Source organism: Cetorhinus maximus, chromosome 26 (assembly GCF_964194155.1).
Source record: "Cetorhinus maximus chromosome 26, sCetMax3.hap1.1, whole genome shotgun sequence".
In the NCBI taxonomy this organism is placed as follows: domain Eukaryota; kingdom Metazoa; phylum Chordata; class Chondrichthyes; order Lamniformes; family Cetorhinidae; genus Cetorhinus; species Cetorhinus maximus.
The window spans coordinates 19874745-19890673 of NC_135904.1; the positions used below are offsets into that span (position 1 = coordinate 19874745).

The 15929-nt window shown below is 41.3% G+C and overlaps 1 protein-coding gene across 2 annotated transcripts in view; it reads right to left on the reverse strand.

Annotated features, from left to right (window-relative positions):
- rnf111 (ring finger protein 111) overlaps nucleotides 1-15929 on the reverse strand; it is a 116573-nt gene that overhangs the window by 61583 nt on the left and 39061 nt on the right. For both annotated transcript variants that reach the window (XM_078530301.1, XM_078530300.1), the window contains exon 2: nucleotides 13949-14856. In XM_078530301.1, coding sequence (XP_078386427.1) covers nucleotides 13949-14774 — 826 coding nt within the window. In that variant the 5' untranslated portion in view covers nucleotides 14775-14856. The remainder of the gene's footprint in view (nucleotides 1-13948; nucleotides 14857-15929) is intronic.

The following is a 15929-nucleotide window of genomic DNA, read 5'->3' on the forward strand; positions in this document are numbered from 1 at the left end:
GCCAAGAGGCTTCCAGTCCTCACCCAAATAGTTATTGTTGATGTACAAGCCCAGAAAATATATGTCTCATAGCTATTTGACCATGGTGGGCATAACATAACAGCCAAGTTCAAGCCTATTTTCATATCTAACCTCACACTTCCAAGCAGTGGTCACTGGAGAGCAATGACAAGTAACAGTTCTTCCTGCCATCCCCTCCCACATACTAAGGTTAATTGTACAACTCCCGACAGGTCAGCTAGCTACATACGGATTTAACATTGGACATTCTGGTCTATATGTCTCAGTACCAATATAGATGGTACATTTATCCACTATTAAACTGTGAGCATTTACAGTGGACAGATGGAAAAACATTATTTGAACCAAATTGTACATCACAAATTGCTGAGGCCAAAAGAAAGTGTAAGTGTCTGAGGATTTGAAATAGACACTAAGTAAGCACTGGCAAAACCAAACACGGAGTTCTATATTCCGCTGGAGATATACAGATCAGAAAAAGAGTTCACAAAATAAAGGTATTAGCCACAAGTCTCAAAATATTGAGATATAATGAGGAGCAAATGTGTTACTCAGTTGGGAAGGGAAACACAATGGAAGGTTTTACAATAATCAACGAAGTACATAAGGTACTAGCAGACTGAAGTGGTGGACATCAGCACATGCCGAGGAAACCATAAGCTTCATGCAATTAGGAGTTAATTTTTCGTCAGCACAGTAGAATTGGACTCTGTGTCCCAAAGAAAATGGAAAAACTGTGATTCAACAGGAAGAAGCGAGATGAGGATTGGCACCAAGGCTGATGGGAGAGGCCGTATATCCAAGTCGAACAGCTTTTTGTCTCAAGTTTGAGGAATAAAAATGGGCAAACAAATGTGACAACAGCAGTTTTGTTTTAAAATTATCAAATGTTGCAATTCTACACATTGGTTGGGGGATGAGGTAGCCAAGTGGGATGGTCTCTCCAAGCCAGAGAAGACATATTGGTAATCTCTCTCTCTCAAGTTTGTATGTCTACTGAAGCATATCAAATGCTCCATTGTTATGATTGGGTACATTTACAATATTTCTGTTTGGAAACTATTTATCAGCTAAACTTAGCAACATTTTGCTATGTGAAAGTCAAAAATCAGATTAGAATAATTGAATGCATTACTTCATGGTTTATAAACATTACAATTACTAATGGAATACACTCATCTTTAGTTCATATTTGCCATTTACATCTCAGAATCTGTAGCATACTAGCACAGTCCTCCGAAAATTTATTTTATTGAAAAATCCGTAACAACACCATCATATTAGAAGAGTTCCAGCATTCCACTCCTCTTTATATAAAGGAGTGCATTCCAACATGACCCCTGAATTGCCTGGCTCTATATAACTGTAATGTAAAAGCAAAATACTGCGGATGCTGGAAATCTGAACCAAAAACAAAAATTGCTGGAAAAACTCAGCAGGTCTGACAGCATCTGTGGAGAGGAATACGGTTAACGTTTCGAGTCTAGGTGACTCTTCTTCAGAACTAAAGAGAAGTAGAAATGTGGTGAAATATATATTGTTTAAGTGGGGGGATGGGACAGTTGAAGCTGGTGTTGATGGTGATAATACTAGCTAAAGGAGGTGCTAATGGTGACATTAAGAGTAGAAAGCTCTTAATGTCACCATTAGCACCTCCTTTAGCCAGTACCACCATCATCAACACCCCTTTGAACTTTTGTTTATGACACCTTGTGCAACATCTCCTTTGCCTCCACCTATCACTGGCCTTCTATCCAGCTTCGACTGTTCCAACCCCCCCGCCCCGCTCCCCCCCCACCCCCCCCCCCCCCCTTCCCTTAAACAGTATGTATTTCACCACATTTCTACTTCTCTTTAGTTCTGAAGAGGAGTCACCGGACTTGAAAGGTTAACTCTGTCTTTCTTTCCACAGATGCTGTCAGACCTGAGTTTTTCCAGCAATTTTTGTTTTTGTAACTGTAATGTAACTTGTATTCCTTTTGTATTCCAGTCCCTTTAAGATAAAGGCCAACATTTCATTAGCTGTTAATTATTTTTTTGTATTTGTCTTTTACTAGCTTTTACTGATTTTTGTACATGGGGCCCCTAAATCTCTGTTCCTCCATGGTTCTTAGCTTCTCACCATTTAGAAAATACTCTGGTTGGATCCAAACTGGATGACCTCTCACTGCCCCACATTAAACTCCATTTGCCAGTTTTGGTTCCCTCCCACCACTCAATCACTTCTTCAAACAGAGCTCCAGGCTCAGACTCAATGGTTTTCTTAATCCAAGCATAAAATGATGCACTTTGGAATCTGGTGAGGAGTGATGGGGATTGCTTGGGCTTGAGGTGAATGAGCCCAAGGCCATGTGAGCAAAGTCAAGGGAGATCCACTAGTGCTTTGCAATATTAATTTTATTCCTACAGCTCAACTGGCTTTAAATAACTAATGCAATACCTTGGGAACGTGGGGGAGAGGGGTGCGGGTTACAAAACAAGTCAATGTCTGACAAACAAAAGCTAGTATTATGTCCTCAAGAAAAATTACTCTGAGTGGCTAGGGTTTTTTTTGTGATATTTTATTTACTATTAAGCAATCTACTTAATTTAGATGCCAAACCAGCAATTAGTTTAATACTTTTTTTTTATTTAACCAAAATTATTATAAGCTTTGTCAACTGCTAACAACTATGAAACATTATGTGCTAGCCAGTAATTCTGCAAGGCTCCCAGCTGTTATTCACATAGCCGGTATGGCACCCATTTTACTCAGTAATGAGTCACATAACCCATCTGTTAAAATGTGAACAGACCATAGCAACAACAGATTCAGAAGCATCAAGAGAATTTTCTTTAAAGCCTGTAACAGCTGCAGCATGTGCAGAAATTGCTGGTCCTCTAATTTGTACTCAAATTATTTAAATGCCCTTTGGCTCTTTGACACAAACTATGACTTAAAAAATACCTGAAAATGTGCCCAAATACAGAATCTATGTGCTTCGTAGATTATAGCAAAATCATTGACAAGATATTCATCCTAAAGGCGTTACAAAAACTGACAGTGGAATTCTGTGATGGAATAAAACCACAGTAAAAATAACATTTGTATTTGAGCCTATGCTGAAAATTTTAAGGGGGCAAAGGAATTATTACAGTACAGTTCTCATTTGTATCTGGTGCAGCAATTTAAATTTGGGAGCATCATTTTAGCTTTATTCTATTCTTCTGTATGATGAAAGGAAAATGGAAAAGCAGAGGCACCGAATTTCTTAACATTATCAGTCATTAAAAAAATTTTTTAAGTGATCTGAAGCTTCAAATCATCTGCTAACCAAAGGAAAACATTACAAATTACACTTCCCTATCCAGAAAACACATCTTTCATGGCGCCACACTGCAACATTTGTTGAACAGTGGACTAACTGGTTAGGTAGGAATCAATTCTTTGGAACTCATTGCACATTAATTTCTGAAATCAATTCTAAACACCTAAATGTAAAAAGAATGTAAATGAATCCACTGCAGGCTAGCTAACCCATTAATTTATGCTAAAATGATCACAGACCCATTAGTGATTTCACAGACTAACATGAAACAGTCATTTATACCTAATTATTCACCACTGATAATTAGCATTAAAAACATATACAAGGCAAAAAAGACAAAGCCATTACTGCAATGTTCTTGAAAAAAATAAAGTAGAGAAATATTGCAATTTTTGTTGCATTTCTTTCAGTTTAAAAAACCATCAATTAAGATTGATTGACTGGTCAACCAGTCGTCCAAAGGGTCAAATGCTGGGTTTTTAACAATGCATCTAAAAAATTTCAACTTGCTTTGCAGGGATCTCCCCCACATTTTAGAGTACCACTAACTGACAATATTTCAGTATCAAATAGAATGTATAGGTGTTGCAGTTAAATCATCAGCCAAATGGTTTGTCAGGCACTCTATACAAATTGACAAATGGACAGGTTCCATACCACAAATCAAGTGACGCATTAAGTAATATTCTTTGTTGCACTCCCACCCACCCCAAAAATGTTGACTTGGTGGGGAACTGACAGCCTTCTGGTGCCTCCTCCATTGAGCACTTTTTCTGTGCTCCAGATAAGAGAATCAGGCTCAAAAACAAAAATACCCGGAAAAACTCAGCAGGTCTGACAGCATCTGCGGAGAGGAATACAGTTAACGTTTCGAGTCCGTATGACTCTTCACCATACGAACTTTAAACATTAACTGCATTCCTCTGCGCAGATGCTGTCAGACCTGCTGAGTTTTTCTAGGTATTTTTGTTTTGTTTCGGATTTCCAGCATCTGCAGTTTTTTGCTTTTATAAGAGAATCAGGCTATTTGATTGCACAGGGCATCAAAATTGAGCCTGATCTTGTCTTCTTGACATCCTCATTGGAAATTAGGAGCAAGACATCAGTTGATTCTTTTCTTCCTACCTCAGATTAGCTAACTCAGAATGGGCCAGGATTGAACATGCACCTTCCTGGTCTCTATAGGTTAGTACCATGCTGGTGATGCATTTACCCACCAAGTTATCCAAGCACAACACTTTCTTTCTAATACAAACATCATGTATTTTCTTGATTAAATCTCCAAGACTGATAGATGCCCAATTAGAGTTTAGTAAAATATTTAAATAATTTTTACTGAGTTCAATTACGTTCTTCCTTGGTTATGTCATATTGCAGACTACACTATGGTAGTTGAATTGATAAAACACCAACAGTGTTACTTACTGCATCACTTGATTCATCCCATCGTAACAATGGAGGCACTTTGGTAGAGTTATACAACTGGCTCCACTCCCCTGTTCTTTCTCCATAGCTCTGTAATTTTTTTCCCCCCTTCAAGTATTTATCCAGTTGCCCTTTCCTCTTAACCTTCTATGCTTTCAGGAGACCAATCCTAGTTTCTCCAGTCTCCCCACACAATTCAAATCCCTCATCCTTGGGACCTGTAAATCAGTGGTCCTAATAACAATCACTAGAGAACACAATCGTATACTTGCCTCCAGTCTGAAAGTTACTACTGAATCTGCTTCTGGCCTCCCCCACCTTTCAGAAAGTGAATTCCAGGTCACAAAAGCTCAGTGTTTCCTGCTTCTTTAGTCAAATATTTTAAATCTGGATCCTCTGGTTACCAACGTTTCTGCCACTGGAAAGTTTCTCCTTATTTACTCTATCAAAGTTCTTCAAGGTTTTGACCACCTCTATCAAATTTCCTCTTAACCTTCTCCGCTTTTAGGAGAACAACCCTAGTTTCTCCAGTCTCTCCACACAATTCAAATCCCTCATCCTTGGGGCCTGTAAACCTCTTCTGCAACCTCTGAGGCCTTGACATCCTTTCTAAAATGTGGTGTCCAGAATTGATCGCAATACTCCAGCCGAGACCGAGCCAATGTTTTATAAAGATTTGGCATAACTTCCTTGTACTCCGTGCTTCTATTAATAAAGCCAAGGGTCCCACATGCTTTTTAAACAACCTTAGCTTGTCTTGACACTTTCAAAGGTTTGTGTGCCTACACTCCAGTTGTCTCTGTTCCTGAACCCCTTTTTTTAAAATTGTACCATTTAGCTTATATTGCCTCTCCTCACTCTTCCTATCAAAATGGATCATTTTACACATGTAAAATCTGCCATCTACCATGTGTCTAACCATTTCACCAAGTCTGTGTTCTCCTTTATTCTATTGCTATATTCCTCGTTGTTTACTACATTTCCAAGTTCTGTGTCATTTGCAGACTTTGAAATCCTGCTCTGCATACCCAAGTCCAGGTCATTAACTTTTGCCAAAAAAAAAAACCGGTGGTCTGAATAACAATCACTAGAGAACACAATCATATACTTCCCTCCAGTCTGAAAAACAACTGCCCACCATTACAACCATTATTCTGTTTTATGACTGTTTGGCAATTTGGCCTAGGCTAATGCTCTGGGGGCATGGGTTCAAATCCCACCATTGCAGGTGGTGGAATTTAAATTCAACTAATAAAATCTGGAATTCAAAGCTAGACTCAGTAATGGTGACTTTGAAACTATCTTCGATTGTCGTAAAGGCCCATCTGGTTCACTAATAACCTTTAGGGAAGGAAATCTGCCATCCTTGCCTGGGTTGGCCTACATGTAACCCCAGATCCACACTACTACTGTTACTTTAATCTATAAGTTTTAATTTTGCCTTGCCCTCTTTGTATACAATCCTCCAAGAATTCTGCATTTGTCCAATTGTGGCCTCTTGTGCATCCTCATTTCTTTAATCGCACTGCTGCTGGCTACGCGCCTCAGCTATCTAAGCCCTAAAATTCCCTCCCTAAGCCTCTGTCTCTTTATCCTCCTTTAAGATACTGGTCACTTGTCATAATATCTCCCACGTGGCTCAATGCCAAATTTTATCTGATTATGCATCTGTATAGCACCATGAAATGTTTTACTTCATTAACACTATAAACCTAAGTTGTTGATTAATACTAAAAATTGGAGCAATCCATACAAAAATATTCCAGTTTGATGGTAAATCATTCAAAAATGTTCAAATATCACAATGAGGGAGCACACAGATGTTTGTGTAAAATTAACTGCACCAGTTATAAAATAATAAGGCTATTAACTGTAAATATTTACAGTGTAATTTTTTAAACAAGTAGCTATACTTGGATTTAACTGAGAACCTCCAGGAATAAGGGAAATTTAGGGCCAACACAATAAGGTAATATAAATAATCCAAAGTATAATAAAGTTAATGTAAGGGAAGTAGAGTTAAGCTCAGTCGAGTGGAATGCGTGTCTTGTAATGTGTGAGAAGTCATGGACGCAACCGATGTCCTAGGCGACCACATGTGCAGGAAGTGCTGCCAGCTGCAGAAACTTGAGCTCCGGGTTTCAGAGCTCGAGCGGCAGCTGGAGTCACTGTGGTGCATCCTTGAGGCTAAGAGCTACGTGGATAGCACGTTCAGAGAGGTGGTCATACTGCAGCTTAAGGGCTTGGAGACAGAGGGAATGGGTGACCACCAGGCAGTCCAAGAGAAGTAGGCAGGTCGTGCAAGGGTCCCCTGGGGTCCGGTTCACAAATCGGCTTTCCGTTTTGGAAGCTGGCTAGGGCGCTGGTTCTTCAGAGGGGTGCAGTCAGACCCAAGTTTGTGGCACCATGAGTGGTTCGGCTGTACAGGAGGGGAGGAAGAAGAAAGAAAGAGCAATAGTGATAGGGGGTTCATTGATTAGGGGAACAGACAGGTGTTTCTGTGGCCATAGATGTGACTCCGGGATGGTATGTTGCCTCCCTGGTGCCAGGGTCAAGGGTGTCACAGAGTGGCTGCAGAATATTCTTCTGGGGGTCGGTGAACAGCCAGAGGTCGTGGTCCATAATGGTACCAATGACTGAGGCAGGAAAGGGGGATGTGGTCCTGCAATCAGAATTTAGGGAGCTAGGTAGAAAATTAGCAGACAGGGCCTCAAATGTAGTAAACTCCAGATTACTCCCAGTGCCACGTGCCAGTGAGTACAGAAATAGGAGGATAAGGCATATGAATGTGTGGCTGGAAAGATGATGCAGGAGGGATGGCTTTAGATTCCTGGGGCACTGGAATTGGCTCTGGGGAAGATGGCACCTGTACAAGCCAGACAGGTTGCACCTGAACAGAGCTGGGACTGAGTTCCTTGAGGGGCGTTTTGCTGATGCTGTTGGGAGGGTTTTAAATTAACTTGGTAGGGGTGTGGGAACCAAAAGCAAATATGAGAGAGAAACACCAGGGTAGACAAAATGCTGGGAGGAACAGATAGCACCAGTATAGAGAATAGCAAGTTAATAGGTGAAGTCACGGTGAGGGAAAAAGTAACAAAATCTAAATCAGGGTTACTATGTATGTATGTGAATGCACAGAGTATAGTAAATAAGATTGGGGACTTACAGGCGCAGATTGCAATGTGGAAGTATGATGTTGTGTCGATAACAGAGACCTGGTTCAAGGAAGGGCAGAACTGGGTGTTAAACATTCTCAGGTACAAGGTGTTCAGAAAAGATTGGAAAAGGAAAGGAAAGGAGGGGTGACAGTATTGGATAAGGAAAGCATTGCAGTGCTGGAGAAAAAGGATGTCCAAGAGGGTTCAAGGACAGAATCAATTTGGCTAGAGTTAAAGAACAAAAAGGGTGCAAATTACATTGCTCGGTGTAGTCTTTCGACCGCCAACTAGTGAGAAGGGTGGAGAAGAACAAATCTGCAGGGAAATTGCAGAGAGATGCAAGAGTTACAGGATAGTCATAATGGGAGACTTTGATTATCCGATTGTAGACTGGGACAGTGGTATTATAAAGGGCAGAGAGGGGTAAAAGTTCCTAGATTGTGTTCAGGAAAATTTTCTACAGAACCATTTGTCCAATCCAACACGAAACGATGCACTGTTGGACCTGGTTCTTGGAAATGAGGTGGGCCAAGTAGATCAAGTGTCAGTGAGGGAACATTTAGGAGACAGTGATCACTGTATTGTATGTTTTGATGATAGAAAAGGACAATAAGTAATCAAGAGTAAGAGTAATTAACTGGACGAGAGCCGACTTCGATGGGGCAAGAACGAAGCTGGGCCAGATAGATTGGAACTAAATATTGGCAGGAAAAACTGTAGAACAATGGGCTACCTTCAAAAAAAAAATTGGTTCGAGCGCAGTCAAGGTATAATCCATCAAAAGGGAAAGGTAGGGCAAACAAATCCGGAGCTCCCTGGATGAAAAAGGAGATAGAAATTAAGATAAAGAAGAAAAAGTGTGCTTACAGCAGGTGTCAGGTAGAAAATACAATTGGGAACCAAGAGGACTCCTGAAGGTTCAGAGGGGAGGTGAGAAAGCATATTAGAGAAGCGAAGATGGATTATGAGAAAAGACTGGCAGCCAACGTAAAAGGGAAATCCCAAAGTCTTCTATAGGCATATAAATAGTAAAAGAATGGTAAAAGGAGGAGTAGGGACCTAAAAGAGAATTTACACATGGACAAAGGGGCCATGGCTGAGGTATGAACTGAATACTTGGCACCTGTCTTTACCAAGGAGGTAGATGCCACTCAGGCCATGGTGACAGACAAGGATTCAAAATTGATATGGAGAAGGTGGAGAAAGTGTTGAATAGACTGTCAGTACTTAAAGTTGACAAGGCACCGGGACCGGATGAGATGCATCAAAGGATATTGAAGGAAGTGAAAATAGAAATTGCAGGGGCACTGGCCATAATTTTTCAGTCTTCACTGGACTCAGGGGAGTGCCAGGGGACTGGAGAATTGCAAACATTACACCCTTTTTCAAAAAAGGCTGTAAGGATAAGCCCAGCAATTACAGACCAGTCGGTTTAACTTCACTAAGATAAAAGCAAAAAACTGCGGATGCTGGAAATCCAAAACAAAAACAAAAATACCTGGAAAAACTCAGCAGGTCTGGCAGCATCATATTTGATGCTGCCAGACCTGCTGAGTTTTTCCAGTTTAACTTCAGTGGTGGGCAAGATTCTAGAAACAAATATTCAGGATAGAATTAGTACTCACATGGAAAAATATGCGTTGATAAGGAAGAACCAGCATGGATTTCTAAAGGCAAAACCATGTTTAACTAACTGGCTGGAGTTTTCTGAAGAAGTAACAGGAAAGATCGATGAGGATAACGCTGTTGATGTGGTGTACATGGACTTTCAAAAGGCATTTGATACAGTGCCACACAACAGACTTGTGAGAAAAGTTATTGCTCATGGAATAAAAGGGACAGTAGCAACTTGAATACAAAATTGGCTGAAAAATAGGAAGCAGAGATTCATGGTCAATGAATATTTTTTGGGCTGGAGGAAGGTTTGTAGTGGAGTTCCCCAGGGGTCAGTATTGAGACCTTTGCTTTTCCTGATATATATTAATGATTCAGATCTTGGTGTGAAGGGGACAATTTCAAAGTTTGCAGCTGATACGAAGCTTGGGAGTGTTGTAAACTGCGAGGAGGGCAGTGTAGAACTTCAAAAGGACATAGACAAGTTGGTGGATTGAGCAGATAGTTGGCAGGTGAAGTTCAATGTGGAGAAGTGTGAGGTGGTTCATTTTGGTAGGAAGAACATGGACAGACAATATAAAATAAGGGGTGAAATTCTGAAAGGGGTGCAGGAGCAGAAAGACCTGGTTGTATATGTGCATCGACCATTGAAGGCGGCAGGACAGGTGGAGAGAGCAGTTAATAAAGCTTATAGTGTTCTGGACTTTATTAATAGAGGCATAGAGTACAAGAGCAAGGTTATGCTGAATTTATATAAGACACGCATTAGACCTCAGCTGGCGTATTGTGTACAGTTCTGGGCGCCACATTATAGGAAGGAAGTGAACACACTGGAGAGAGTGCAGAAGGGGTTTACAAGAATGGTTCCAGGGAAGAGAAACTTCAGCTATGAGGATAGATTGGAAAGGTTGGGACTGTTCTCTTAGCCTTCTTCTCTCTAAGGAGGAGATTTGATAGAGATGTTCAAAATAATGAAGGGGCTGGACAGAGTAGATCGGGAGAAGCTGTTCCTACTTGTAAAGGGATCAAGAACGAGAGGGCACAGATTTAAAGTGATCTGCAAAATGTGCAAATGTGACGTGAGAAAAAACCTTTTCACACAATGAGTGGTTTGGATCTGGAATGCACTGCCTGCAAGAGTGGTGGAGGTAGGTTCAATCGAGGCATTCAAGAAGGTATGGTACTGAGAAACATATCAGAAAGGCTCAGGTCTAATCCCTGACCTAGGCTCAGTTACTTGGTATTAGCCATTGACACACTACAACTGGTTCAGTGATCTTGGGTGGGGGAAAAGGAAAACATATCTACCAAGCTCTGCCAGTCATCATTACACAGTGCCCACTGTGGAAAAGTGCACATTAGTGTTTGAAAAGGACAACATCGTGCTTAACTGTGATGCTGATACTCACAGAAGCATGTTCACTCAGGTCAAGCACCAGAGAGCTGGTCATGCTCATGGAATTCATGCTCATGAATTAGTGCCTTCAGGAGGGGGGTGAAATTTGGAAAGCAGGAGAAACAAGATCAGTTTCAAGTATAGACCCTCCATGACTATTTCCTAGCCTGTAGTTGTAGGGTTTGAATAATAAACAAGTAGCATTGACAACAGGGAACAAAGTAGTTTACAACCCAGATCACGCTATTCAGTTGGCTTAAGAGAGATGCGTTGCAGTGAGGGTATCATGTAGGGGAGGCAGTTCGACATGTATTCTGCCACAGGGAGAAAATCCGAATAGTGTGGATTCTGGTCAAGGTCTGAAAATTATCAACAGATTCAGGCCCTGGACATTTTATTGAATATTGGTTTCTACTGTGCAATAACAGTACTGGGTTTCTGTCACCCCCATATTTATATTAAAGGGACACCACTGGAGGCATTGCAAATTTTAGTGGATAATAGAATTAATCATATCATGAGTGTGAATACATTTTATCAATGTTCCTGACACATGAATAATATGACTACAAGATTATGTGCAATTACTTGAGTGGTTCTGAGCATTCTCTTAAATCAAAGGTACTGTTATCGTATATATAAAAAAGGTACATGGCAGGCAACTTTGCTACTTAGTGAACAGCATCTGAATTGTGTATGATGCCATGCAATGAAACAGATTAGCACAGTGCCATCTGAAAGCCACTTGCCTCATGACTTACACTAATGTTGCATGTTTTTCCATTACCAAGACAGCTTACTCCCATGACAATGCCAGCCTTTGCATCCACCTCAGCTTCTCCCTGGCTGAAACCTTCATTCATTCTTTGGGGACTTCTAGACCCTGATTTTTCCAATGTCCTCTGAGCTGGTCTCCTATCTTTACACCCTCTGTAAATTCCAACATGTCCAAAACTCACCTGTTTGTACACTGTCCCACAGTATGCCCTCTTTGCCAATCGTCACTGCACTCTTCACTGGCTTGCAATGTCCTGCAAACCACTGAATTTAAAATCTCAAATCATTCTGTGGCCTCACACAAAAATGTCCCCACAAACCTGTTCAGCCACGTTGCCTCTGACATCCTTTTTCATATCTTCTTTCCATATGTCTCACTATTGGTGGCATAGCCCTCGCCCATTTTGGCACGCAAATTTCCTCTTAACCTCTCCATTTCTCTGTGTCTAGCTTTTAAAATCCATCTATTATGGTCAACCTGCCTAAACTCTCATCCATGGCTTACTGTACAATCCATTTAAGTAGTTTGCCCTCTTGTTGTAATGCACATTGGAGCATTCACAAATGCATCATATCGTTGTTTTTATGGTAACCATTCATGTACATATAGTTGTGCACAAATTGCAAATATTCAATTCATGCTTTTGCTCATACCATTATGCTTTCTTGCTACCCCACTAAGCTGGTTATCTTTATAGTAATTCTTCCTATGAAATTCCAAACAGAAAGGGAGAGGTTGTTGTCCACACATGACTCTATTCCTCACAGATTAAACCTACCAGGTTTGCTAACTGCAAAATATTATTCATGCACCTTCAGCATGCTCATCTGCTCTAATGCAACTAATGGATATCGGACCTTTCACTGTACTGTCTAAATCAGATTGCAGACAAATTAAAATTTTTCAAACTTGGAGGTTTGAACCGAGGCACAATTTATATTACAATGGCAGTTTTTTTGCCATTCTGCTTCAGCGTCAGATCAGAACCAGGCAGTGGATTTACACTTTAGCAACAATAATTCACAACAATGTTAGCATTGTAGTGCCAATTCTTCTTTCGCTAGCACCTCCTATGCCCACTACTACCTAGAAGTAGGCAAATGGAAATACCACCAGCTGCAAGTTCTTTCAAGTGACATTCCTAAGTGGGAAATATATTACTTTACCTTCGTTGTCAGTGGGTCAATATCAAGCCACTTAAGGAGATATTAGGTCAGATGACCAAAAGCTTGGTCACAGTGGCAGGTTCTAAGACACGTCTTGAACGAATGAGGGGACGGGAAGGGAGGAAGAGGTGTAGGGAGGGTATTCCAGAGCTTAGAGCCCGGGCATCTGAAGGCACAGCTATCAATGGTGGAGCAATTGGGGATGCCCAAGAAGCCGGTATTGGGGAAGTGCAGCTATCCTATGGGGTTGTGGTGCTGGAGGAGATTAGAGATAGGGAGGGGCAAGGGCATGGAGAGATTGGAAAAAAGGATGTAAACTTTGAAATCAAGATGTTGCTTGACCAGGAACCAAGGCAGATCAGTGAGCACAGGGGCCACTGCAGAATGGGATTTGGTGCAAGCTCAGACATGGATAGCAGAGTTTTGGATGTCCTTAAGTTTACCAAGGGTAGAATGATGGAGACCAGCTAGAACTACATTGGAATAGTCAAGTCTAGGAGGTAACAAAGGCACGAATAAGGGTTTCAGCAGATCAGCTGAGACAGGGGTGAAACTGGGCGATGCTACGAAGGTGGAAATATCCAGCATAACTGATGGTGCCAGTATGAAGTCAGAAGCTTCATACTGGGTCAAATCCTCTTGGCAACAGGGGTTTTTTTTGGGGGGGGGGGGGGGGCGCGTAGTAGATGGGTGATAAATGCTGGTCATGCCAGTGTAGCCCATTATCTATGAAGGAATAATCAGGTGCAGAGTGTTCCAATTTATATTGCATAATTCCAATCAGGATGTCCAATATAGCAGCGGTGTTGTGATAGCAGAGGGCTGAAACATTGAAAGGAAAGATTGGAGTGTGTATGAGCAGCAAATATCTAAATAAACAAAATGTAGATACCTTTGAAGTAACTGACTGAATACCTATATTGGGCATGCAGTTGTATGGTTGATAGTAATGAAAAGTCAAATGGCAATGTTTTTTATTGTTAACAGCTCTTTTTCAGTTTCCACATAGTGTGCAACCTCATACCCGTTATTCTCATTATTCTTCAACTTCAAGGGAAAAAAACTTTGAGAAAAAGTTTTACCTGAGGCAACTGTTGTACTATTTTGGTGGCTTTCATTCCTCGACACATACAAATCCTCTTCTTCTTCAGTTGAAGAGCTGGAGGAGGATTCACTACTAAGGTCATTATCGCCTGAACTGCTAGAACTTTGCAGCAAGGCATACTTCCTGCGAGCAATCACTTCCCTTTTCTTCCTCTGCAATAAAATCCGATCCTTCTGCTTTTGAGTCCGTTGAGAAGGATTGGTTTTTGTAAATTTCTTTCTCTGTTGTGGCCTTCGTAGACTGCTGTTCGGGAGACAAGGTCGCTTGATTAAGATCCCTGATATAGATTCCTGCTCAGACCGAGGCCACTTGTGCATTTTTGAATGAACTGTTCTACTTGTGCTACTCAATACTGCCTGGGAATGTCTGTCTGGAATCTCCTCCTCGTCTTCTGAAGTCACTGTGTCAGAGCCACCAAAGCGTAGACTCGAAGAAGGAGATGAAACACAGTCACTAAAAGGGGAGTCATCTGCATGGTCTTGCGGCTGTACGCGAGGCCTCAGACCAACATTACCCTGGCGATCTTTGAAATCAGAGTTTTGAGTTTCTGAGGGACCAGCCTGCTGGCTCTTACGCTTTTTTCTGACAACAATCATTTTCTCCTGTTCTAGTCTGTTTCTATTCATGTCCTTTATCCGCTTTCCAGAATCACAAATATGAGAGTAGTCATTTCCAACCTTGCTTGCAATCATTTCAACGTCTGTACTAAAACTTTTTGTTGCCAGGATTGGCTCAGGGTTCATCAATGCACCCTTTGAACTCTCCTGTCTTTTGGGTGCATCAGGTGTTATCTCAGTCTTCATATCCAGGTTGAATGTCTAGGTTAGAAGAATTACATCCAGAGGTCCGTTAAGGGACTGGGTGAACTTGAACTTGCACTAAGGTCTGAAAAATATAGGACAGAAGAAAAAAAAATTAGTCATGGTGTTATAAATAAATATTCTGCTATATATAAAATGCCATATACATGTCTGATTTGAGTATCATATTATCAGACATTGTTAATGATTCCATTGCCTCAGGTTCTGTTCCCCTCTTCTTCAAATCTGCCATCATCACCCCTCTCCCCAAAAAAAACTCTTTATCCCTCCACCCCTCCACAAAATCCTTTAACATGTTATTGCCTCCCAAATTTGTGCCCATCTTTCCCAGAACTCTAATCCCCTCCATTCAGGTTTCCGTCCCACCACAGTACTAAAACAGCTTTCAAAGTCACAGATGATATCCTATGTGACTGACAGAAACAAACTCTCCCTCCTCGTCCTTCTGGATCTGCCTTCAATTTTTGCACAGTTGATCACATCATCCTCCTCCAATGTCTCTGCATCATCGTTCAGCTGGATGAGGCTGCTTGGTTCCATTTTAATTTAACTGATTGCAGCCGGAGAATCATTATGGTTTTTCTTCTCATTCCCGTGCAGTTATTTCTGGTGTCCTCCAAGCATCTGGACGAACAGAAATTTCCTCCAAATAAATATTGGGAAGACTGAAGCTATTATCTGTGGCCCCCACCACAAACTCCACTCCCTTGTCACTAATTCCATCTCTCTTCATGGCAACTGTCTGAAGTTGAACCAAACTGTGTGCGACCTTGGGGTCATATTTGGCCCAAAAATGGGCATTCACTACATATCTGTGCCGTCACTAAGACTTTCTATTTCCACCTCGTCACTTTGACCATCTCTGTCGCTGCCTCAAGTCCTTTGTTACCACAAGGCTTGACTATTCTAATGCACTCCTGGCTGGTCTCCCACATTCTACCCCCTGTAAACTGAGGTCATCCAAAACTCTACTGTCCGTATCCTAGTTCACACCAAATGACATTCACTCATCATCCGTGCTCAATGACCAACACAGATGCCCAGTTAACGGACACTTCAATTATCAAATTTTCATCTTCATATTCAAATGCTTCCATGGCCTCTCCCCCGCCTGTCTCTGTAACCTCTTCTAGTCCT